The sequence below is a fragment of the Temnothorax longispinosus genome, chromosome 11, assembly GCF_030848805.1.
Source record: "Temnothorax longispinosus isolate EJ_2023e chromosome 11, Tlon_JGU_v1, whole genome shotgun sequence".
NCBI lineage: Eukaryota > Metazoa > Arthropoda > Insecta > Hymenoptera > Formicidae > Temnothorax > Temnothorax longispinosus.
Genome location: NC_092368.1, coordinates 5,273,310 through 5,298,635, shown reverse-complemented (window position 1 = coordinate 5,298,635; position 25,326 = coordinate 5,273,310). Strand labels below are relative to the sequence as shown.

Here is a 25,326-nt window from a genome sequence, read left to right as displayed (position 1 = left end):
ATCTCTCGGCATGAAATCGTGCGCATCTTCGTGCAAGAATTTGTCATTGATTGTGAAAAATCGAATGTTATATTTCTGCATCACTTTCATATATTTTTATATGGAACCACAATTGACTAACGTTCTTTTAACGATTTTAACTTTGAGGTGGTCGAGGATTATTTCAGATTCTACGCCAATGACTTTAGGAGGGGTAGTATGTAGTTACGAATATTCTATGTAATCATGGTAAGCGTGTAGGAAGTAAGAAGGTAATAGGTGAGAGTAAAAGTTCTATCTTCCCAAGTGATTTTCGATTTTATTACAGGGAAATTTTGCGCTAGAGGGTTATCTGCGTCATTGCCATGGTACGTTCCGCACTTTGCGTTAAAAATAAATGTGCGGTCTCGGTTCGCGTGTACATGGCGCGAGACACTGCCGTGTCTCTTGATTTTTTCTAGTTTTTCTTAAAATTCTTCAACTTATATATAAAGGACATCTTTTTTATTTGAATTCAAATAATGATCTCTCGATCTCGTTGACGATCGATAGCATCGCGCTCCGAGAGAGTCGATGGACTCGCTGCTGCCCTCGCCCCTCGCTGGTCAGTCGCGCGTGCGTAGCGGGGTCGCGTTGACGTACGCATAACCTGTCAAAGGTTGTTTTTGGCTCGTAACGATCTAACGATTGTAAATCGTGACATCTCGACGATCTCGCGGGATATGAGTTGTCATTGTAAAAATACACGATAGCCCCGAGAATGGCTGCGCCTCATTTAGACGTGAGCGATATCGTTCACCTGAATGTTGGCGGCACCAGGTAGGTTATCATTCTCCAATCGTTTTTCCATCATCAATTTTTACTCAATGTCGTTAATTCTTAAACTTGCAAATTAGAGTGTCGATTTATATCTTTTTTTTTATTTTTAGATGTCATATTTTTGTGTCTTGATGCTTTTATTGATTTTTTATTTCTATGTTGGATTCTCCAACTGGATCTTATGTCAAATTCTATCGATCTACTAGATTTGTTTATTTTGATAGAAACACACACACAAATTCTTTCTCTTTTCAGATTCTCCACATCTCGTCAAACTCTGACATGGATCCCGGATTCTTTTTTCACTGCATTGTTAAGTAACAGAATCGACAGTCACAAGGATGAGACTGGTGCGCTTTTTATAGATAGAGATCCGAAGCTGTTCTCCATCATATTGAATTATCTTCGTACCAAGGACATTGATCTGAAAAATGTAGATATTCGGACTTTAAGGCACGAGGCCGAGTACTATGGCATAACTCCTCTAGTTAAACGGTTGATGCTCTGCGAAGACTTGACTCAGTCGTCCTGCGGCGACGTACTGTTTTATGGTTACTTACCACCTCCGAGTAAGTTAACCGTGTTATTTATCGTATATTGTGATAAATTGTAACGGCTCTGTTTACTTTAAAGGCATACCGCTTCAAGAACCGGTTGCAGTAACAGCAAATGTCAGTGACGTATCAGTTCATATTAGGGTTAGTTCCAGCTCAAGCTCTAGAGTTGAAGGACCATCTACCTCGCAATCTGCAACGACCACTAACTCCACTAATCAAAGTACTAATGGTACTTATCAATTTTTATCAATGACTTTATTATTAATAGAAATATATGCATCTGCAATAGTTAGTTTGTGTGCAACAGTCGAATAACGCAACGGTAAAGAGAAAACTGACAAGGAATTGTTTTGTCGACAGGTCCACAAAATCATAAAGGAGCACTGGGGACGCATATGAGAAACTCCTCTTTAGATTATCGATTGCCACAACGCGGTCTCCCGCATTCTCGCACACCATCTTTAGATCTGAGACATGCTAGGAACAACTCGGCTGATCTGAATAAATTGTATAAAAACGATATCGGTCTAATATTTGGATCACAGCAAGGTAAGCATCAATGAATCTCTACTTCTCTAAAGTACGATACGTAACATAAAGATTACTCTTTCATAAAAAGATAAATATAGTAATAATGTTTAAAAGAAAATGATGCCCATCTCTTCCTTTTCGTTTTCCATTTTTAACATTAATGAAGCTACATTGATTGCAGTTTCGTCATGGGTGGACCCTCTGAGAGTGCAGATCATAAAGGCGCACCACAACTGGATAGTGATCGCTTACGCACATTTCATCACGTGCTACCGGCTGAAGGACTCGTCTGGATGGCAACACGTGTTCACCAGTCCGCATATCGAGTGCATAATAGAACGCGTGGCGATAAACGCAAAAATGGGAAGTGGCGCGGACGGCAAGATGGTTGCGATCTCCTATGGAAGTCAAGTAAGACTTTGGGGTGTGTCCGAGGAAGGGATCAAGATCAACGTGGGCACGTTCAATTTAAACGTGCGTGTGGAATACTTGTTCTTCATTGGCAGCCAGTTAGTCGCGTTGTCGCCGACCGGAAAAATCGGTGTGTGGCACGCGATGACTCATCACTGGCAGATACAGGACGTAGTGCCCATTCTGTCATTTGACACCGCTGGATCTTTTCTTCTATTAGGTTGCAATAACGGTTCCATTTATTATATTGGTAAGCAAGAAAAAGATATTAAGCCTAAAATATTTAAAAGTATTTGAGTCGCTAAAAGAATATTTAATATATCCAGAGTTCTTTATAAAACACAAACCATTTTTTTAAATTTAGATTTTTGTTAATAATTTCGGTTACCGTATGAATTTCAGACATGCAAAAGTTTCCTTTGCGAATGAAGGATAACGACTTGCTCGTGACCGAATTATATCGAGATCCGAGTTACGATCCCATAACTGCAATATCTGTGTATTTGACGCCGAAAACTAGTAAGTCTCTCTTTATGCCTATTCTTATCTTAATATAAGGATCTCGACAAATAATAAGACATAGAAATCCGAGGTAAAACTTTTTCCTTTAGAGGCAACTAGTACTATTCGTTAAGAAGCGAATTTCAACGAGTGACGTGTTTTATCAAGATTGTTTATTGAGGCTGCTTAATGCAGAATGTAATAACAAACGTCACTATCGCAACATCTTGATTTCGCGATCATTATTTCACTCATGCTAAAATAAAATTAGTGTCATTAAATATATCAATCATTAATAATCACATAGGTGTAAATATAATTATTCTTACTAACCGGCGTCTATTTTATTCATTAAGATATTATAGGAATGTTATAAGGTTTGATGTTGGTCCTTAAAGATATTAATGAGAGTTTATTATTACATTCTTTGCTTCATCATTTCTCGTACAACTGGATAAATAGCACAAGGCAAGTATGGGTCGATGTAAGCAGACTTTCTGCTTTCTCACGTCAAACTTGTACGTCAAAACGAAGCGTCATTCGCCTTCATCTTTATGTTGATTGCATCGAACGTGAATCGTGCGACTAAATAGCAACGAACGTACATCCTCTTCCTCTCCAGATAGCATTAAGTTTTACATCGACGCACTGGCGCATAATTATATATTTTTTTTGCATAATTATATATAATAGAATATAAAAATAAATACTTATACACATAGAAGCGTACCTGTCGCAAAGCACATTTGTTTTAGTAGAATCTGAACGCAAACTGGTACACGTCTCTTTCTATATGCCAAGTACGAATTCGTATGAAACACTTATGAAATGATATTAGAGACTAGCACAACCCTGCTATCCTTATGCGTTCCAGTTGTACTAACGCGATGTTCTCTCTTTTTATTTTTTTACATTACTTTACGCAGTAGATTCAGTTAATCCAGATTTGTCTGTTAGAGCTGCTTGCTTGCTCTTTCTATTCATAGTAATATGTTCCATGCCAGCATCTGAGAGGGGAAAGGGAGGTAATAGAAAATATGGATCTTTGCTTGTGTACTTTTTTTCGTTGGTAGTAACAAATTTATAGGTAATTTTAACTTTTTTTAAATTAAACCTATGAAAAAATTGGTTTTAAATAACATTAATTATTAATTTCTGCACACGTAAACGTTATTGCTTAATTATAAAATGCCATTATAATTACATTATATTTTTTTCATAAATAGCTTCTGCTTATTGTTGCAATGTGCAGCATGAGGCATTGTGAGCTTCAAGACATTATATACATATCACTTTTTATTAATAATACTCACCTGAGCACATATGTTGTTTAAATATTACGTCTCATGTTACGTCTATATTTTCAAAATCTTTCATTATTGTAGTTATTATATCAGTAATTAATCCTCTGATACACTTAAAATTTTATCTTATAAATTATGCACAGTACAGTATTGAATTTGATAAATACAGATTTAATTTGAAATAAAGATTTCAATTGATGTATAATATTGTTAAATGTTATGTGTATGATGACACAGATAATGATATGTGATGTTTGTTCTAATTCTCAAAGTGTATCAGGTGGTTAATACAATATAAAACATATTCTTCTAAGAGTACATTACTCCCAATATAGGTCTCTGCGGAAATTGGATAGAAATCGCCTATGGCACGAAATCTGGAAGTGTCAGAGTAATCGTCCAACATCCCGAAACTGTTGGTCATGGTCCGCAGCTATTCCAAACGTTCACAGTGCATCAGAGCAGCGTAACCAAAGTACGTTCAGCATCAATATATACCCAACAGAGTTTTATATTAAAATTGTATATTAAATTACAATGTCGCGTTGATTTATGTGCGAATTATGCTACAGGTAACACTCTCGGAAAAATACTTAGTGTCGGTTTGCTCGGAATACAATCACGTCAGAAGTTGGGCGGTGACCAGATTTCGCGGAATGATTTCCACTCAACCAGGATCAACGCCAGAGGCAAGCTTCAAAATTGTTTCTTTGGAAGCAATTGATCCATGCGTCAGCTATAATGCCGGCAACGATTTTGGTACGTTGTAATATCGCAGCTCTTAACTATCACCATTCTTTCTCCAATCTGCAATTATTTTTAAACAACAGTTTTTATTTCCATGTTTTTATTTTCGTTAAATATTTTTCAAGCTGCAAAAGTTTCTTTGTTCATTTAATACTTGAATAAAATATACGTAGGACCATTCGGCGAACAAGATGACGAGCAAGTGTTCGTACAAAAAGTCGTACCGGAAACCGATCAGTTGTTTGTGCGATTAGCGTCAAATGGAAAAAGAGTTTGCGTAATACAGTCAGTGGACGGCAGCATTATAAGCTCATTCTATGTGCACGAGTGTGAAGGTTCTAGTCGCATGGGCTCAAGGCCCAGACGTTTCATATTCACTGGTCATTCTAACGGCACCATTCAAATGTGGGATCTCACAACGGCATTGGATCCGTCTTTCAATGCCACTCAAGGTACGTTACTCTCTCCCGTTGTAGTGACGTAACGGAATCGACGAGCATGACTCACATATGTAAAATACCGTAGGAAGTACAGCAGAAAATTAACATAAATCATATATTTGAGAAGGCCTTTAGAAAGCAAACTATATTTATTCTATATAATATATATATATATATATATATAACAGTAACTTTTCTTATAATGAAATTAATTTCTTTTTAGATCGTTAGATAAGACGATGGATAAGAAATGGCCTATATATATAAATCATTGCAATTATCTCTTTAATGATAAATGTTAATTCTATATTAATTTTTAAAAAGATTTTTTGTGATTGATGCATTTGATCTCGTTCAATTAAAATTTATTGCCAGATTTTTACAATTTCCATGTCTTTTAGCAACAGATACCTCCGGTGGACCTACGCCAGAGGAACTTTGGAAATTGTTGGATCAATGTGAACTGAGCAACAGCCATTGCTCAACGCCTTGCATCAGTCCATCTCCTTCGTTGCTCGCGGCTGGACCTAGGATTAAGTCAAGTAACGTATTATTTCTCAATCAATCGCAAAATCCAGACGCAACGCCTGGACCAAGTCAAGTGTAAGGATGCGCCTAATCGAGGTAATGTCGTGACAAAGTGCACGCAATCAGAATCTGCATTTATTTAGTTATTTATTTATTAATGACGCTATAAGCCGCCAAAAGTTGATAGAGGTAGTAACGTTCCTAAATCGCCACTTTTGCATTTTCAATGAGACCGGAGTTTACTATTAATCTACTTAAACAGTGCAATCTCTAAAAATAATATATATAGCAAAGGACATGACTGCATTTATAAACTCTGTAGCCATTAATGTTGAAATCATTATTTTAATAGGGAATTTGCTCTTGTGCGTACATGTGGATGTTTATTAAATTATTTTTAGGAAAGTTTATCACTTTTGAACATACTCAAGAGTATTTATTTATTTATTGTTATTAATATTGACGTAACAAAATTTGTCTCGAAATTTACTCTTTAAGAAATTTGATAAATATCTAGGAGTTTAATTATACGTTTTATCTTGTTTACTATTTATTGTTCCAATATGGCTATTAAATCCTCTTAAGACAGAGCGATTTTACAATATTCGTATTGTTCTATGTAAACTTTTATATTTTGTCTCGTTAATAAGGTAAGGGAAAGAATAGACATTCGACAAAATCATGAACTGATAGATAATGTAAGTTGAATGTTCTGTTAGTATATATTTTGTATCGATGTTATAAACTGAATCAGATACGAGAGATGATCATACACGAAATAATGTTATTTGCAACGTCGCTTTAATATCTCGCAACGCATTAAAACAAGATCGCCAAATACTTTTAAATTTTGATAAACATTTATTGTAAATCAGTGTGACTATCGTTATACATAAATTTCTGTACAACGATTTTGCGTTTCGACGGTAAAACACTATTTCAACGTTGTATCATTATCAACATTCATGCTCTGAACATTTAAGAAGTCGATTTTACCACTTATTTCGTCGATTAAAGGTATACATTATGTATGCAATTAAAAGATTACACATAATCGAAAACTCGTTTCTTCATATTAGACTCTCATTATATACATAAATACTTATAGATTTACTGCACATACAATGTATATGCGTTCATCGATGTACTTGTACATACATATATAAAACGTATAGTAATATTGTTGCGTAACCGCGTTACTTCTGTGATTTAAATAAACTATGTGTATGGCGGTATCGCTTATCGTTTGAATATTTATCACTGCCATTGTACATATGGATACCATATATACACTATATATATATATATATATATATATTGACTGTTATAAAAGTAAACGATTAGAAAGATCGTTTCAGAAATTTTCTCAATAGATTGCATTAACTATAATAAACTATATTACAAAAATTTTTGTTTATAAAAATCTCTGTCTGAAAATATCGATAACGTTTAACGGATTGTAAAGTAATGTAATATTGCGGCATATAAATATATGCGGCAATTCGTAAATAATGATTAGCTAGATTCTTTGCATTTTGGTCTCGCAACCAAGTTCATATAGTTGACATTTTTGTAATCACCATTTCAAAAATTTAAACTCTCAGGCACAATAGTGATGTACTTTGTAACAATGTCGAACTGCGCGATCTGTTAAATTATAAGTATACCATTATTGAATACGTAGTTGAAATTAGCCTGAAGTAATTTTATAATTCCCGCTTCGACAGATAAGTATTGTACTCTGTTAGACATAAATACAAACATTCCACAACGATGTAAACCGGTGGAACAATTGCGGTAAATTCTGCGTAAAAACATTTAACATTAAACCTTAGTATTTGTTACGTCCTAATATTTGTTAGAGATTAGACGTGTCTCATACAAAGAGCTTAGTCCAGAATAAATTATTATTGAACAATGATGGATGAGTCATCGGCATCAACAAGAAGCACCAGGCGACCAAGCCGATTACAAGCAGACACATTATCGCGGCCCTTTTCAGTGGATCCTTGTACGCCGCTATCTCAAAAAGATCAGGAAATCCCATGTGATTGCAGAACGAATGCGCAGCAAACGGTGCAACAACATGTCCTAAGAGAAAAGTACATAAATGCAAATCTCTTCTTAAAACCTTTTTAATGTTTTCAGAGCAAGAAAAGGAAGTAAAATGATCCCACCTGTCCTCGCAAAGAGAAAGGCCGCGTACGCTCCAAATATCGTCGTGTACGTAAACTGGAAACCTAAATTCAACGCAATTTATTTTAGTTGGACGGACATCGGTAGATTCCCAGACATCCCACATCCTCGAAACACTTACAGGACATAAATATTGCGTGCTTGACGCTCATTCCCATCTTTACCCTCTCCACCACGTGATGAAAATGCGCCACCCCGAAGAACAAGGGGCACACGAATATGGCAGTAGTCGGGCTGAAGCATTGCAGGAGCAACGGCATCATGCAAGCCCTGAAAGTCCACTCCTCGGACAACGGAGCGACTACCTGATTTCTCCACCAAATTACAGTTCGTACGCTTTGCAGCCAATACATGGGCTCTAAAACAGAATGCACATCCAGTAACTTGTTGAGGGCTGTTAGGCTGCTCTCAGCTTGATTTCGGATACTAACCGGTGTACAAGTGCAACAGCCCGTTGAATCCCTGCAAACTCAAAGGACCTAGGAATAGGATCATCGTTAAGAGCAACGATATTACAGTCGCCTGTATCAGACCCGACCATCGAAGGCCCAGGATCTCCCAGATGGTTGCCTGTTAGGTATAATAAAAAATTGATTGTCTTATACAGGATAGAGCGTGTCTGAATCGTGCGCAAGCGAGAAATACCTTTTGAAATACTTTCTCGTCTAATCCAAAGTACACTGGTGCTGGCGAGATGAGAGTTATGACGAGTATGCTAACAAATCGTTTCTTTATAGTCGACGGATGCTCTCTGAAACATAAGCCACATCGAGTGCGAGGTTTAACGTCGAAATATGACATGTAAAATCTTTTTTACAAGTAGATAGATTAATTACGCGTAACGTAACGCGCTAGAAATTGACGGTGTTGTAAATTTAAGTAATTTTTATACAAAATTACAAAGCAATCGCGTTAACTACTCCGATAATTCTATTGTCGAACAACTGAACGTCGGATTCGAATATCGGCGCCAAACGGAGGCCGCTTATCGCGCGCTACGTAGATGGCACACGACGCGACGAACGCGCGTCCTCCTCTCCTCGCGGAGTCGGAGTTGTCCGTTTCCCCGGACGGCGCTGGCGCCGCTTGTCCAGAAATTCCAGGTTTCTCCAGAGGAGAGCGGCGTGGCGCCGCGATAGAGAGCGCCACCACGTGCGGACAACTGCGTGCGTCAGTCGACCAGTCACAGAGTACCCATCCGATCGGTGCGGGACGGTTCGCGATCGGGTAGCGGTTTACCGAACAGGCAAGAGGCAAAAGTGCGCTCCGACGAGCCTCCTCCGCGCGAGGAGTCTCACCTGGACGCTTGAAGGGTGATGGGAGGAGCGCGGGGGGGAACGGCCCGTTGACGGTTGACCGTCGTCGAGATCGAGAGAGTGCGACGCCGCACGCCGCGCTACGCTGTTCGTTCGCCACCGCGCGGAGGACGCGAACACCGCTTACCGCAACGTACCTGCTGTACGGCGAACTCCAGACATACAGGCTCGCCACGTAGACGATCGAGAGCGCGAAGCACGCGAGGATCGGGAAGACGCAGGTCGCCGAGATATCGGTACTCCGTTCCGCGGCCTCCATAACTCCATAACCGATGTCGGTCGCTTGTGTCGCGCTCCACTGCGGAAGGGGAGCTCGGTAATAAGCCCCGTGGCGTCGGCGGAGTTCGCGGGGAAGAGAGAGCGAGAGAGAGATAGATAGAGAAAGAGAGAAGCGCCGCAGCCAGGCAGTGGGTTGAGTGGCGGGGTGACGGGACGGTATACTGACGGTGCGGGTCGAATGGGGGGTGGGGGGTGCACGGCACGCACTCGCGCGGGGCAGAAACTTGTCCGATTGGCGGCTGCCCTCTGGGCCAGTCGGCGAGCAGATACCAAGAAGATGGCCGCCGTGCACGGTGGTAGTGTCGCTATTGTGTAGTGTATCCTAAGCTTTTGGCAGCTTTTGCCGTGGGTGTCCGCCGACCAGGATACCGCGGCGGCTGCCCGATCGCCGGGGACGCCGGGAAGGGTACCGCCGGACCTCTCGCGCCCACCTCGCAGCCGCGGGAAGCGCGACGAGCCGCGATCGACGGCGGAACAGGAGCGGCAGGAGGAGGCGGCGGAGAAAGGAGGAGGAGGACAACGACGGCAACGAGGACGGACACGAGGACGACCGCCGAGGGCCGCCGACGATTCCGACGACACGAAGATGCCGAGCGCGTCGTTCTCGTCGTCGCGCAGCTACGTGCGGAGGTCGCGTCGGAAAAACACAAACAGGATCCCCTTGCCGTCGAGAACGGGTAAGCGAGTGAATGAGCGAGCGAGCGAGGCGAACGCGCGAGACGAAGAAGGAGCGAGTGAAACGAGACGAGAGACGAGTACGAGTGAGCGAAGAGGGACGGACCGAGAGAGCGAGCGAGAGAGCGAGGAGACAAAGACGGGTTTCCGTGTCGCGGCGGCTCTCCGTCCAGGAGCCCCGTCCGCCATCGGGAACCGCGTCGAGATCCCGAGGCGTGGATGCCCCGCGTGTCGGCGACGATCCCGGATCTCCACCATCTCCATCGTGCCTTTGTTCCCCTGGAACTACGGGCACGCGCTGCGTTTCCTGCTCGCTCCGCTGTCCGCCCATTTTTCTCCGACGACTTGTTCTATTTTCCCACGATCCTCGAGCTCTCTGGCTCCCTTTTCCGTCCCTTTTCCCCCCCGAAACCTCGCTCTCGCTTGGAGTATATGTAATTCGGAAAGGTGCTGAAAAAGAGGTGACCTCAAACTGTCTGTGTCCAGTGATTTAAGAGTTAGGCGTAATCGTTATAGCAGTAATTGTGATGTAGCGGGGAATAGGCTGTTCGCGAAACATTGGCGAGCCGCGGCTGCTCCGTGTATTTTACGCGTCGCGGCGCTGAGGTTAGGTAGCGTCGAATGTGGCAAAGCTGTCAATCGGAGACGGCTCGGGACTCGGGACGACTCGGCCTGAGTCGCGTCGCAACTCGCACCCTCGCAGCTGCAAGCGACAAAGGGACTTTAGGCAAACCGTGGCCGACGTCAGATGACAGTCGCGTGTTTGACAGTTTAAACGCCAGAACCTCGCAATGCCGTCAAATGCTCCGGATCCGGATCCGGATCCGCGGCCCCTTTCGCGAATCGCTTTTCGGATTTGCGGGCAATTTCCGATTGGCAGCTACTAACGGCCATATTGCTTTTCGGTATTTGTGAATAATTTCTGATTGGCGGCTGCGCGTCCACGCCGTCCACGCCGAGAGCGGAGCACGGCCGTGGACCCCGAGAGAGGTTGCGAGTTGCGACACTTTCTTTTTCTTTTCTTTCCGGAATGAGCTGCGGAACGCGGCGTCTCTTGGCAATCTTGACTCTTGAGATCGCGGGCTCGCCGATCCGCGAGTAAACAATGGAGTCGAGCGAACGGTACGGATCATTTAGGATCCCCGAAAATCCCGTCGGCCTTGAACGAACGCGAATCGGCGGATTCGCAAAATCGTAAAATCCCGAGTCGCGCGAGGAGACGCGAAACGAGAGGGAGAGGCGAGGCGCCCGCCGACGGGGAACGGTGAGCCGTGGATCACCGTTGCGATAACGTGTATCTCGCGGGGCCCGCGTGTCTCCGGGGCTATAATATAATAAGGGTTGAACGACCCCACACGGCGATACCGTCGAGGGAACGCGACCCTTATTGTAACGCAATATCGCGAGCGAAGCCCCCTTCTCCCTTTCCCCCTTCCTCCCCGCTCTCGATTGGAGAACGTTTGCTTTTGTGCGCCTCGTGCAGAAGCGGTCCCCGCGATTCGCCGATCGTATCGATTCGCGATCTCCGCTTCGCGATCAATCCGCCGGAATGTCGGCTCCGGAGTCGCCCTCTCCCTCCCCGCATTCTTTTTTTCTTTTTTTTTTCTTTCTTTCTTTCTCTCTCTTTCTCTCTCCTCGCTTCGTTCAATCGCCGGCGATCCAGCTGGAACGCGGCGCAGCTTGCGGGATACGCGTCGATCGGTGCCGAATTTTCCGGCGGCCCGAGAGAGAGAGAGAGAGAGGGAGAGAGCAGCCGAGGAAGAAACGTTGAGAGGAGGAGAGCAGAAGCGAGAGAACAGACGGAGGCAAAATGGGAGGACGAGAGAGCAAACATTCTTGAGGCGTTCGAATATTCGGAGAGGTTTAGTTATCATTAGGCTGATTATTCGCACGCCAGGGTGATACTTGAAATTCTTAGAAAAGTAGAAAGCAATGTATATCCTCTACGAGAATTGTAGATTGAAAAATTAATTAATTAAACTCGAATGTAACACATAGACTGTTATAGTTGGCACTCTCAAGTGAAATTAGATAAGAACAAAATCATTAGTATAGTTGGTACCCACTCAGGTATTCGGATATTTGTATTACATTGTGAAATTAGATAAGAATAAAAATGGTGTCACCCGATAAAATCTTGCTGTCGGTTTAATCGTGACGGGTGTGTTTGAGAATCTCAAGATTGCTGAATTTAAATCGCTCTCACAATGTTCACCGACAGACGAGGCATTTAAAGGAGCTTTTTTGCAGAAGGACCCCCCGACGTCTGTTACGCGGTATCGGCGCCGGCGGTGCGCGGTCTCGAGTGATGAATTACCGGTGCTCCACTTTCGCGCGAGAGGACTCGGCGTGACCCGGAAACGTGATCGAGAGTATCCCCGGGGCCCCCCGAAATCGACGCGCGTCTCTCGCGGATCGTGCGCTGCGTGCGTCCGCCGCGTGTGTCAGCCAGCTAGAAAGTGAAACGTCGAGAAACGCTGTTTACAGAACGGGCGGAATGGGAGCCCCGCGCGCGCCACGACGACGACGACTCGCCCGTGGTATCGCGGTGCCCCCGTCGACGCGATAACGATTCGGCGACGAACGGAGAGAGACGGTATAGTCGGAGAGCACCGGGCCCTATATTGTCCACGGGCTTCAGATTCTGTCAGCTTTGCGCTTTGGCGTGCCGGCGCGAATTTCAGTCTCGCGATAACGGAGATCGCACTTGATAGAACGAAACATATCGCGCGTGCTCGTGCATTCCATCGTAATCGCGTTACGCAGAGGCGCGTTATTGGAAAAGGTACACGCGGCGCATTGAAGTTTATTGTATGTACGATACGCGCTCTTTGACTTTGCGATACGTTTGAAACGTTGAAAAAAAATTTTTTTGAAGCGGCGCCTCGTATGTACGTGCCATTTTCGTTGTTCGTGATTTCGTCATTGCGCATTGACGCGTAATTGGATTTGCGTGTCAACAATTATATTGAAATACACGTAATCGTAACGTTGTTCTTTATTAACGGATTCTCCATGCGGGTTTGCGACATTATATACACTTGACAATTTATGCCGCGACATTTGTAAAACAAGGCCACCTCGTGTCACCATGCAAATTTCTCTAATGATCCCTGGCTTGCTATAAATTACACAGCAGATAGCGAATGTTTGCGGCTACAAATGCCTTTTGTTTATAATATGATATACAACTGTATTAATATGATGTACAAGTATAATGTTACACAAGCTTATTCATGTTCGCGCAAAGAGACTGTATTCGAGAGAGATTGAAGAAACGGAAAAAGAGATAGAAAAATCAGAGAGACTGCTTTTTCTATCCTCCGAATTAAATTTCTACAAATCTGCGGAATAAAAACTTCTTTCTCTAAAACGGTCTTTTTCTCTCTCTTTTCAGGGAACTTTCAGAAATTCTATCATCTTTGAGGGGTTTATGAAAGAAGTGTTCTCTCTCACCTTTTCTTTCTTGTTTTCCATTTTTCTAATGATCTCGTTTTGTGTTCTTAGCCGAGCCATGCGATCTGCCGATATCCAATCAGCTCCTTCCAGTAGTAGTTGGCGGTGGAGGCGGAGGAAGTGGTGGACGAGGCTCGTCCCCTAGTGTATCCGGAGTGGCTGCTCCCTCCCCGTCACCTCAATCGCACTCGTCGCCATATGACCTCAGACGAAAAAGTCCACCGCATCCAGATCCGGCGCCCGGCACGAGTTCCGCCCTACCGCCATCGGGTGGAATTGCCGCTACCTTCGGATCGTCGTCCCTACCGGCGAGAAAGCGTCCGAGACGGACATGTTCGCTGTCCACGGACGGTACGTCTCAATATACGCGATTACTAACGTTTGACATGTGGAATTAGAAATTGCTGTACGTATCGAAAGACAAAGGATTAACATATAATGGTGGATGTATCGTAAATATTAATGTTCTCGTAATAGTAATGATATATATGCAACGTAGAAATTCCAATGCTCCATTTAACATTGTGCTCATTTTTTGACACGTGGATCTTTAGAAATTCAACTCTGAATTCGCTAAATTTCATTAGATTCTACTAATTTTAATTTCTGACGGCAGGTATAAACACTAACACAGCGGCGCATTACCTCCAGTACGAGCTACCGGATGAAGTGCTGCTCACGATATTCAATTATCTTATGGAGCAAGATCTTTGCCGGGTATCGCAAGTCTGCAAGCGTTTCCAAGCGATCGCGAATGACACGGAACTGTGGAAATCGCTGTACCAGCAGGTCTACGAGTACGATCTGCCGCTGTTTAATCCAGCGCCATGTAAATTCGAATTCGTCTCGCCGGACGAGTCCGAGTACCAGAATCCGTGGAAGGAGAGTTTCAGGCAGCTATACAGAGGCGTGCACGTGCGGCCTGGCTTTCAGGACTTGAAGTTTAAGGGCCGTAACTTGCCGTACTTCAATACGGTTCAAGGCGCGCTGGACTACGTCGATGAGTACAGGAGCAACAGCGCCTCGGCAAACAGTGGAGCTACAGCTGCGGGCGGCCAGGGTTGCTGCAATAGCAATTCGCAAACAAGCGGGGAGGACACATCGACGCAGCATTTGGTCTTTTTACACGCTGGCACGTATAGAGGCGAGTTCCTTGTGATCGACAGCGATGTAGCGTTGATTGGTGCCGCGCCAGGAAATGTCGCAGAGTCCGTCATTCTGGAGCGAGAAAGCGAGTCAACGGTTATGTTTGTGGAGGGTGCAAAACGCGCTTACGCTGGACATCTCACGTTGAAATTCACGCCTGATGTCACGAGTACGGTGCCCCATCACAAACACTATTGTTTGGAAGTTGGCGAAAATTGCAGTCCCACCGTCGATCACTGCATCATCAGAAGCTCGAGCGTTGGTAAGTGTATGCGTAATGTTTTTATAGACTGATATAAGATTGATGAAAATGTTTTAACTAAAATTTAGAACTTGAGATTTAGAATTATCGCCGTAGCAAAAACTTAAATAAATCTCTATGACTTTATAATAAAATGATTACAAGATATATATATGACTGTTCACACACAATGTACATTACAATCTTTGAAAGAATAAAGCAAGTTATTTTCAAATTCCATACTTTGTTCAATACACAATATAAATAATTTAGAAATTGTATTCATTAAGATTACGTATTTTTAATTTTTAGTTGGTGCAGCGGTCTGCGTGTCAGGCGTGGGTGCCAATCCGTTAGTGAAGAATTGCGACATATCGGATTGCGAGAACGTCGGGTTATACGTGACCGACTACGCTCAGGGCACATACGAGGACAACGAGATCTCGCGGAATGCCCTTGCTGGCATCTGGGTGAAGAATTACGCGAATCCCATCATGCGACGGAATCACATCCATCACGGTCGCGATGTAGGAATATTCACATTCGACAACGGGCTCGGTTACTTCGAAGCTAACGATATTCACAACAATCGGATAGCGGGTTTCGAGGTGAAAGCCGGTGCTAATCCTACCGTTGTTCACTGCGAGATTCATCACGGCCAGACTGGCGGCATCTATGTACATGAGAATGGCCTGGGACAATTCATCGACAACAAAATTCATTCGAACAATTTTGCTGGTGTATGGATCACGTCGAATTCTAATCCGACTATACGTCGGAACGAAATATATAATGGCCATCAAGGTGGAGTGTACATATTCGGCGAGGGCAGAGGTTTGATCGAGCACAATAACATCTACGGCAACGCGCTAGCTGGTATACAAATCAGGACAAATTCGGATCCGATCGTCCGGCACAACAAAATACATCACGGTCAGCACGGCGGCATTTACGTGCACGAAAAGGGCCAGGGCTTGATAGAGGAGAACGAGGTGTATGCCAATACTTTAGCAGGCGTGTGGATTACAACGGGTTCGACGCCCGTTTTGAGGCGAAATCGAATTCACAGTGGCAAACAGGTCGGCGTATATTTTTACGACAACGGCCACGGAAAATTGGAGGACAATGATATTTTCAATCATTTGTATTCAGGAGTACAAATAAGGTAATTGTCACTTCCGAAAGGGTTGTAAGGTGAAAGTTTTGATGTTTAAGCGAAATATAACGGTAAGAAAATCGGCTAAAATCGGTGTTTCTTCTCCAGGACTGGCAGCAATCCAGTAATACGCGGTAATAAAATATGGGGAGGACAAAACGGCGGCGTTTTAGTGTATAATAGTGGCTTAGGCTTACTCGAACAAAATGAGATTTTTGACAATGCAATGGCTGGCGTCTGGATCAAGACAGACAGCAATCCGACTCTTAAAAGGAACAAGATATTCGATGGACGAGACGGCGGAATCTGTATATTTAACGGAGGCAAAGGTAAAGCATTCTCTTTAGCAAGATTTTGGTAATAACTTTCCAGTCGTTGACTAAGTGATAAATATTACATTTAAAATTCTTTTAAATGATTTTCTCTTGAAGTTAAACATATTTTGTCTGTTTTTACTAAAATTTATACTGGCTAAAGAAAGCCTCGATACATATTAACCCTTAAATGCCACACCTTTCAAGAATCTCGTAAATGACACATGGGGTCTAAAAAACCCCACCATGAAAAATGTCTCCTTACTCATTGATTTTTTTATATTTAGTTATGAAAATTATTTTCAATGTTGTTCAAGGCTTAGAAAAGAGAATAAAATGCTTATATTGTTAAAATCTTAATTTCAACATAGTATAAAAAATTAAGTAAACTGAGTACTGCTAAGTGTACAAACGGATAGGTCAATCACTCAACTATCATCAATGGGAGCATGAGCTCCATTTTTGGCAAGAACATTTGAAAACATTTCATTCTAAAGGGTCTGGGGTCCGCTGGACCCTGGGTGGCATTTAAGGGTTAAAATACATTGTAAGTAGTTGATCTGAAAAATTAATGATTCTACAGTAATTGTCTAAACACTGATTATTATAAAAAGTACAATAAAAATTAAGGAATCCTTGCATGCAGATATAATGGATGAGATTGAATGCATTGTCTCTTTGAAAATTAGACAGAATCGTGATTTTTGCGCGTCTCGATACAGGTATTTTGGAGGAGAACGACATATTTCACAATGCCCAAGCGGGCGTGCTTATATCGACGCAATCGCAGCCGATCCTGAGGAGGAACCGGATTTTCGATGGCTTGGCAGCCGGCGTCGAAATAACTAACAACGCCACGGCTACCCTGGAATTCAATCAAATATTCAATAATCGATTCGGCGGTCTGTGTCTAGCGAGCGGGGTGCAACCGACGACTAGAGGTAAACACCACTCGCTTCCGGTGGCCAATTGCCGGCACTTCTAACAAGAAAGTATCGCACGCGCTCTTTTCTTTTTTTAGGCAATAAAATATTTAATAACCAAGACGCGGTGGAGAAAGCGGTTGGGAACGGCCAATGTTTATACAAAATCTCTTCGTACACTTCCTTCCCCATGCACGACTTCTACCGTTGTCAAACGTGCAACACGACGGATCGGAACGCGATATGCGTTAACTGTATAAAAACATGTCACGCTGGCCACGATGTGGAATTCATCAGACACGATCGGTGAGCTCGTACGCTTGATTCCGTGAATTATTTAGACGCACCATAAATGGAATAACTATAATGTAATCGTGTGCATTAATATTTCTAGATTCTTTTGCGATTGCGGCGCCGGAACGTTGAGCAATCAGTGTCAGCTGCAGGGCGAGCCTACGCAAGACACGGATACCTTGTACGATAGTGCGGCGCCCATGGAATCACATACACTTATGGTCAACTAGGAACTAACCTAAAATAATTTAAACAATCAAACAATGTTTAGAGCCGTAAGTCCAGTAATATTGCGAGCACTCGCAGTATATGAATCTCTTGCCGAGTTCTTTATAATAATCTTCCCTTTGTACTCGTCTATATATATTGTGTTTGTTATTTTTTAAAGAAATTCTATTTATTACGATGATTTTGTTTTTATTGTTAATATCTAATATATTACGATGCAATGAATCACGTAAATCGCTGTGTGACAGTAATATTATTTTTAAAGATATTGTAATACGATCGTCATTTATTTTTCTTATCGAAATTGCCACCTTTGTCCACCTTATATTATTAAGTGTAATTTTTTTCCTCTCTTCTTTTTTACGAGAATATATTACGTTTTTATATCAACGCTTATTACATCATATTACGCGCAGATAATAAATTTTTTTACAAAGAAATTATATTCCTTAATTTATATACATTATTTTGATCATTCAATTGGTTATCTTTCTTCTGAGTCTATTTGAAATTACGAGATGAATATTGCGAATCCATTAGTTTTATTGCAAATGTTATTTCTCTTTGATTGGTTCTTGTTAAAGATTTTTAAGAGAGACGATTCTTTCTGTGGCCAAGGCTGATAAAGAACTCGGCAATCAAATCGCCAAGAAGGCGATAGTAATAAAATAACAAAGAAAGCCCTCATATGTGTAAAACATACAGTATCTCATGTTAGGTATATCAAATTAATTTAAATGTGTAAACGAGGGAAACGCTAGGCTGATCGTAAATCGAACTTTTCACGTGACCCTTTTTACTGAGGTTCTACAATCCTTAAGATCTTCATATAACAAGAGTGCAGTGCTCTAAAAACGAAGGGAAGGAGGAAGAGAAACATGTGTATACGCCATAATGACACTCGACGCCTCATATTACGCTCTAATGAACTGCTTAAAACTCTAACGGAAGCCGCGATAACGTAGATAGGACGAATATAAGTTCGCACAGTGTGAAACAATGTATCCGGAATGTAAATTGTATATATCGAACGCGAAGCAGTAGTAACGCCGAGAGCGAATAATATAATCATATTATCTACTTTTGAACAGAAGCATCAATCCACAATGAAAGAACGTAAAGCGTATAAATAAAATTTGCACTGTAATAAAAGGGGACTTAATCGTACCAGTGTATAAAAGGAACGCAAGCAGTGCGTGTGCCGTACTTGAAATTTCAAAACTTAAAATCGAATAATTTCACAAATAAATAAAAAGTAAAGGACTGTAAACCAACCGGGTCACGGAACGTCACGATCATTTACGTATTATCAAGTGCAACTTCGTTGACTTGTCGAATCTATGTGGTACAAATCTCGAGGAGAAAAAAATGAGAGGGAACGAACAAAGAGGCCGGGAAATCAACACGATGAAGATCTGCAAGCGTCCACGACTGCCACCTACCCATCCATCTAATCTCACACGAGTGGGGACAAAAATGGTTTTAAATTATAAGCCGCTACATCCATAATCTCACAACCCACACGGGCATTTAAGTATCAGAAATCAAATAACTGAATCTAATGCGTAGACGTCAGCTGCTAAAAGTCTTTTTCGACATAAACAAACCTCGTCAATTACGCTAACGTTCTATTAATCGCAATAGTGAATATATGCGAGCGATCGGTCCCTTAAAGGCCTTTTAGACCACTGTCCCCACACTCAAGACGGGGGCGAAGTTGCATAATAAGACGAAGAACATGAATAAAGATGTTTGGACATAAACTACATTGAAATCACGAGGAAAGCAGATGGGAAACATAAGACTGTGTGCGATACGCGGGACAGTTACGACGGATTGTATATTAAACCAGTGAAAAAAGAAGAATATAAACGAAACGCGTTACGGCGATGTCGAAGAAGACGTATGTACGTGTGTTACAGTTAAGGACAGTTTCTTTTTTTAACAATTAATTCATCCCGTAATTTTGTTCACGAAGTAATTTAATTCTTTTGTTAAATAATTACAGTTAAGTGAGTAAATAGCAGTCCTAATTTTTACCTTATGTAAACAGTATAACTTTTTCAATTCCTGGAGGAGCAGGTACCAGCCGCCGGCGCATCAATCCGGCGTAGGGTAGCCTAGAGCGCCTATTAAAGCGATATACAACTTTTCTTTGATTACTTCCCGCGCCATTATGAAAACACCTTGTTATTATCTTATGCTGGACCGCTACCGTCGTTCTAATATCTACGTATAGTATGTAGAAAGTAGCAGTAGAACCTAGCGGCCCCCCTGTCGTGAGGGCCTAAATCATGTTGATTGGTGATTTTATGCTGTTCGAATTTAACAATAACAACGTAATTCGTTATTTCTATTGTATTTCTGTGGTTCTTTTTGTTGATCGTGTCCGGCGGAGGCGCAGACAAAAATTAGCCTTTCATTCTTACCGACTCGTAAGTATCACTAATCCAACTTAGTAATCACGTTCACATCTGTACACTATATATTATTTACATGTGTCACCTATATTAATATAATGTTTTATAATGACATCCATACATACTATATTATGCTGTCTAGCTTATGCCTCTAGAACAGTCTCCAGAAACAGGGCAATCAGCGACAAATAGATCCGATTTAATTTCCGACTGCTATTTCGAATGAATTAACTACACTTAAGAAATTTTGTAGAATACGACTTCTCATGGTAGTACTTTATATATCAAAATAGTTTTCTGTCCTATATAACACATTCAGATTAGCCATTGAGATTAAATTTATTTTTTTGCCCCAACTTTTGTACAGACCATATTTGTCGATCCAATACATATTACATACTATAAGCTGTATATATCTATATAAACAGCTTAGAGTCGTACTATAATCATCCTGATACCTAACGCCAATTTCTATCGTATGTCATTAGATAGTAACCTTCGTATCATTACAGAATAGACTCGACTAGGGAAAGACTTACTAAATGACGAAGTGGGCCCTTTTTACGCAGGCGTCTGTGGTTCCTTAACAAGTTATAAAGGAGGCACAAAAAAAGACAATGAGATGTTAAAAATCAATCTTTGGGTTCCTTGAGTGGATATGTCGATCATGAGTCATGATTGTTTCTGTGTTAATAATTGTGTACTTCTCTTGTACGTAAAGTTTTTGGATACTTTTTCTGTCCGCTAACGATTTGAAAGAGCGGAGTCAAACTAGACTTAGTAAAGAATGCCGGTTCGATGCACCACGGTAAACGCGTTTAAGAATTCTTCTCAAGCTTAGTCTATTTATATAGGCTCGGACCGCCTTCTATGTTATATTAATACGCGTCTGAGCGCCGCTTAACTGGGCTACGATCGCCACTCATCTCCACCAATGGTTTTTTTAATTTATTTTTTTTGTTTGATATGTTTTTTCTATCTCTTCATTTCATAGCGAATTCGGAAACATGTAGTGATCAGAGCTTACCGCCGCTCTCTATTGAAAGTTTTGATCGTATAATTTATTTATAATCATGATATACTTTAATCACGATGGATAAATTAGATGACTTGACTTTGATTCACTTGATATTTTCTGCCTATACGCTTTGGATCGAATTATTTTTACATTGTATACATGATCATTTGTTGCCGAGATTTTTATACCCTTGTAAATACATTCTTCTTCACTTTCTTTTTTATCTTGTTTTTTTCTTTTCTAAGCATACCGAACGAGAATCGCGTGCGACGTGTACACCCCCTCATTCTTCACCTTCCTCTCTTTCTCTCTTCCGGGTAGAATAAAACGAAACCCTCGGAGGTATAATTTATATCATCGTCCTTGTCAGAGATCTCGTTTTTTTTTTTTTTGTTTTTTTTTTTTTTTTCTTTCTTTTTTTTTTTTTTTTTTTCTTTTTTTTATTTTCTTTTTTTCCTCTCCTCACCAAATCGCCGACATATGGCGCCAGCGGAGCATTTTTTTTCCTGCAAATATATGTCGACGCTTCCCTCCTATCCTGCCACGCAGAAAGGAACCAGCTATTCCCTTTCCCCCTCCCCATCAGGCTCTATAGCCATGCTTCCACTACGGTGGGGGGCGGCTATGTCTGTTGTAGCACGATTCGAGATCGGTCGACCTTGCTCTTAAATACCCTACCAAATTGCAATTCCTCTTATACCATTAATGTTTATATATAAAATAATTTAGTTTCGTAGCCGATGTAAATATCCCTTTCCGAAAACCGTTTTCCACTCGGTCTAAACTCTGTGGTCTTTATCTAATTTGTCAGCAAATTGATAAGCGCAACGCGCATTAGCAGAAAACCCCCAAAATAATCGGGCACTTAGGGTCAAAATCGCGTATCCTTGTACGAGCCTAGATGTGCTCAACCGACTAACCCGGCAACGCTTTGCCTCTAACAAATCGTCAATCAATACTGCGTCATCCTGATTCGGCCTTAGAATTTCTGTCTTATAATCGTATAAGCAATTTCTAAGCGAGCAGTATTACGTCTCCCGGCAAGATCTTTTTCTTTCGTAGTTACAACAAACGCAAACTCACCTGCGACAGTTTTACCAATTCGGCCTTGTCGGCGATTTCTTTTTCTCTCTTCTCCGTGCAGTTTCCCCCCAAGTGTAATTTTGAGTAATGTCTCCGAACACACATTGTTTTTTGTGTTTTTTGCTCAGCCCATCAGCCGTGTATTAATTTATGTTACCATTGTAGGATGCGCATCACCAGCGGCGAAGCCGATTCGTTTCTCGTATAATAATAACTGACTGTCGTAATTATCCCGTTCTTCCCGTATCTTCTTCCAAACCCCCCCCTGCATCGCGCGCGTACGCCTGTTTTAATTTAAACGGCTTACCAAAACACCATCCACCCACTCCGTGACCTAAAACCCTCCCCCAAAAAAAAAGGGTAAAACACGATGTCAGGGGAGAAAGGAAAACAAGCTCACACTTACTTCCAGACCCTTAGCGCAGATGTACCTATAAATCTTATATTCTCTATCACTCTTGTAGCAACAAAAACTCGTTCCACTATGTCATCATCTACTAACCCACCTAAGACCACTACCCATCCCCTTATAATACACGATCCACAATCACCCACCTGGGTGCACGACGTGACATAATTCCGGTTAAACGGCTATCTCTGTCGGCACGATTCCAGTAGTTTCTCTTTTAATATTTCCCGGCTCTTTCATACTCTGTGGTTTCACTTAGTCTTGTTAGTGAAAGTGTAGATGAGATAACCCACTCGCATCCCGAGCAATAGCCAAGACCGCCCACTCTACCCCTCCCCTACTGTTCACGATCAGCCCCCCCGCCCCCGTCCTTCCATTGTGTTTGTCATTTTTCCAACATTTCCGCGTGTAAGTCCGCTTACGCTAAGCTAGCTTTATCGCACGTTCCAATCCATCAAGCTTGACGATTGGATCGTTTCACGATATAAAAATTAGTCGCACTTTTCCAACTTTAAGACTTATGAGCAAGATTGGAGCTTGACGTTATTACTATCCTATTGGGCACAGAAGCAGTAAAGGAAAGAAAGAGAAGCGAGACAACGGCTGTATTAAGAGTCACACATATGCTAGATCCTCATTGACCCCAGTGGTCAATCTATACGTGAAAATAAAAAACTCGACGTTTGCGTTGAAAATTGCCATAGCATTACTTGATTACTCGTCGGCCGATCCCTAGCACCTGATCTGTCCTGACGTCATTGAGCGGCTTTTGTCGCGAGCAATTTCACGCGCGCTTTATTTCACTTTGAACGCATAAAGTACAGCTTCCTCTGAACAGTGAGCTTCGCAGGAAAATGCGCTACAAATGCTTCCCCGTGTGACGTGCCCCCAGATTTACCTATCCCTAGTAGACACGACTGCCGGGAATTCTTCCGCGTCCTTAACAAACATTGTAGAGCAATCGATTATTCCCACAAAACGGAAGAAAAGAAGCGGAGGTGAACTGACATTAGCTTCATAATTTATCATAACTTTCTAAACCTTCGTATGTTGTCATACGCTCTATGATTATACAAAACCTATTATGTACTGAAATTTCACTTATGATACTTCCCTATTATTTCTTCAATTTTGCTGTATCTTGATTGTGTTTTTCCAATATCTTACCAAACATACTTGTATGTTTGTGTTTCATCTCATTTGGAATTTTACACGAGGTACAATACGGTAGGTTAGGATAGTCGCCCTCCCTCCTTCTTCCCTTCCCATTTTTTTTTTATATTCGGAGAAAATCGGCGTCTCGCCGTGTACAAGGGTGTCTCGACGAATTCGATATCTAATATCCGTAAACCCTTAAGTCATAATACCACACCAATACCAACAAAACACATCAGCGCGATCTTCGCGCTATTATTTTATTTTGATTTATCGATTTCAAAGGGGCTCCTCGTTGAAAGACACTAACGCAATCTACACAAGTAGCAGAAAGATATAAAAATTAACTGGGATCTTCAGTGCCAGCCAGCCGTCACAGCAGACTAGGTGTCACAATTCTCGCAAAAATAATAATTCTTTTCCACACACCGATCGAGGCTGCTAATTCCCCATTCAGCTAACCAAAAAACTTGAACAGTCATCAATCACACGGAGATCTATTAGTGTTACCACTACCACTTATCGACAGTCGTTTTTACAAAGTGGCGCACAGCGCGAGATCAATCTGTCTCGCTCAGCTTCCTAATCTTCCCGCTCTAATTATGTTCACCCTTAGCGCGACACAGCTAGGCTCTGCATCGCTTCCCTTTACTTCTTTCCTTCACAAGATTGACTGGGGGGGTGGGGTAATAGCGTTGCAACCAACTTCCATTATCTGCAAGTCTCTCTATTGTAATTTTCCCCGTCCGCAATTTTTATAGCAGGTGGGAGTGATCTGTTGACTTCACTGGTCCCAAGCCGCTTTTACGTAGTCACGTCCCTGTTGAGGACTTGCCATACGAGCCGCAGCACTCACCCCCCCCATCGAACTACCCGCTCTCTAGTGTGCCGGTACACCTTCGCCAGCAATCCAGATATACTAGACTTCTAAGGCATTCCACTCACACCGCACCGATAGGCTTTAGTGCACACACGAGTTCCCTAGCAAAACTCTACGAAGTACTTCGTGTTTGCCTACTAAAACTTTACTAGCTAAACTTCTGACCCCCAGCCCTGCCTCCATAGCCGTGGCTTATCTTTGAAATATTCGATTACTGCTAACGCTAGCTAAATCAATATATTCATATATATATATAACTACTAAGACAAGTCTGTCGCCCCTGACGTAGTCCATGAACGCAAAAACTAAACAATGCCGAC

The 25,326-nt window shown here is 42.0% G+C and overlaps 3 protein-coding genes across 8 annotated transcripts in view; 2 read left to right on the top strand and 1 right to left on the bottom strand.

Annotated features, from left to right (window-relative positions):
* LOC139822502 (BTB/POZ domain-containing protein KCTD3) overlaps positions 1 to 7,052 on the top strand; it is a 52,460-nt gene extending 45,408 nt beyond the window's left edge. Inside the window, exons 1-11 of one of the 6 annotated variants that reach the window (XM_071794278.1) lie at positions 447 to 798; positions 1,054 to 1,367; positions 1,432 to 1,584; positions 1,716 to 1,904; positions 2,068 to 2,547; positions 2,700 to 2,816; positions 3,803 to 3,823; positions 4,438 to 4,577; positions 4,675 to 4,861; positions 5,023 to 5,301; positions 5,697 to 7,052. In XM_071794278.1, the coding sequence (XP_071650379.1) occupies positions 740 to 798; positions 1,054 to 1,367; positions 1,432 to 1,584; positions 1,716 to 1,904; positions 2,068 to 2,547; positions 2,700 to 2,816; positions 3,803 to 3,823; positions 4,438 to 4,577; positions 4,675 to 4,861; positions 5,023 to 5,301; positions 5,697 to 5,896 (2,139 nt within the window). In that variant the 5' untranslated portion in view covers positions 447 to 739 and the 3' untranslated portion in view covers positions 5,897 to 7,052. Of the gene's footprint in view, positions 1 to 446; positions 799 to 1,053; positions 1,368 to 1,431; positions 1,585 to 1,715; positions 1,905 to 2,067; positions 2,548 to 2,699; positions 2,817 to 3,260; positions 3,267 to 3,802; positions 3,824 to 4,437; positions 4,578 to 4,674; positions 4,862 to 5,022; positions 5,302 to 5,690 lie in introns of those variants that run through there. The other 5 variants (XM_071794277.1, XM_071794279.1, XM_071794282.1 and 2 more) reach the window with 5 other exon arrangements.
* Sras (Ras converting CAAX endopeptidase Sras) lies at positions 6,656 to 9,730 on the bottom strand. The gene is made up of 6 exons (XM_071794302.1): positions 9,467 to 9,730; positions 8,659 to 8,764; positions 8,445 to 8,583; positions 8,135 to 8,371; positions 7,995 to 8,057; positions 6,656 to 7,908 (listed from the first exon to the last, which is right to left on the bottom strand). Exons 1-6 carry the CDS (start codon positions 9,586 to 9,588, stop codon positions 7,694 to 7,696), a joined length of 882 nt encoding a protein of 293 aa, XP_071650403.1. The 5' UTR covers positions 9,589 to 9,730; the 3' UTR covers positions 6,656 to 7,693.
* Positions 9,731 to 9,747: 17 nt separating this feature from the next.
* Fbxo11 (F-box protein 11) lies at positions 9,748 to 18,222 on the top strand. The gene is made up of 8 exons (XM_071794271.1): positions 9,748 to 10,285; positions 13,791 to 14,090; positions 14,356 to 15,147; positions 15,439 to 16,291; positions 16,391 to 16,611; positions 17,319 to 17,537; positions 17,618 to 17,825; positions 17,914 to 18,222. Exons 1-8 carry the CDS (start codon positions 10,195 to 10,197, stop codon positions 18,041 to 18,043), a joined length of 2,814 nt encoding a protein of 937 aa, XP_071650372.1. The 5' UTR covers positions 9,748 to 10,194; the 3' UTR covers positions 18,044 to 18,222.
* Positions 18,223 to 25,326: the final 7,104 nt, after the last annotated feature.

Bases quoted from the DNA above. Each gene is read 5' to 3' on its own strand.
- Sras (XM_071794302.1), bottom strand. From the start codon at position 9,588: ATGGAGGCCGCGGAACGGAGTACCGATATCTCGGCGACCTGCGTCTTC. The intron at 8,765-9,466 runs GTACGTTGCGGT...CTTATGTTTCAG, and splicing joins TGGAGTTCGCCGTACAGCAG to AGAGCATCCGTCGACTATAA. The intron at 8,372-8,444 runs GTTAGTATCCGA...ATTCTGTTTTAG, and splicing joins GCTGTTGCACTTGTACACCG to AGCCCATGTATTGGCTGCAA.
- Fbxo11 (XM_071794271.1), top strand. From the start codon at position 10,195: ATGCCGAGCGCGTCGTTCTCGTCGTCGCGCAGCTACGTGCGGAGGTCG. The intron at 16,292-16,390 runs GTAATTGTCACT...TTTCTTCTCCAG, and splicing joins TATTCAGGAGTACAAATAAG to GACTGGCAGCAATCCAGTAA. The intron at 16,612-17,318 runs GTAAAGCATTCT...GTCTCGATACAG, and splicing joins TATATTTAACGGAGGCAAAG to GTATTTTGGAGGAGAACGAC.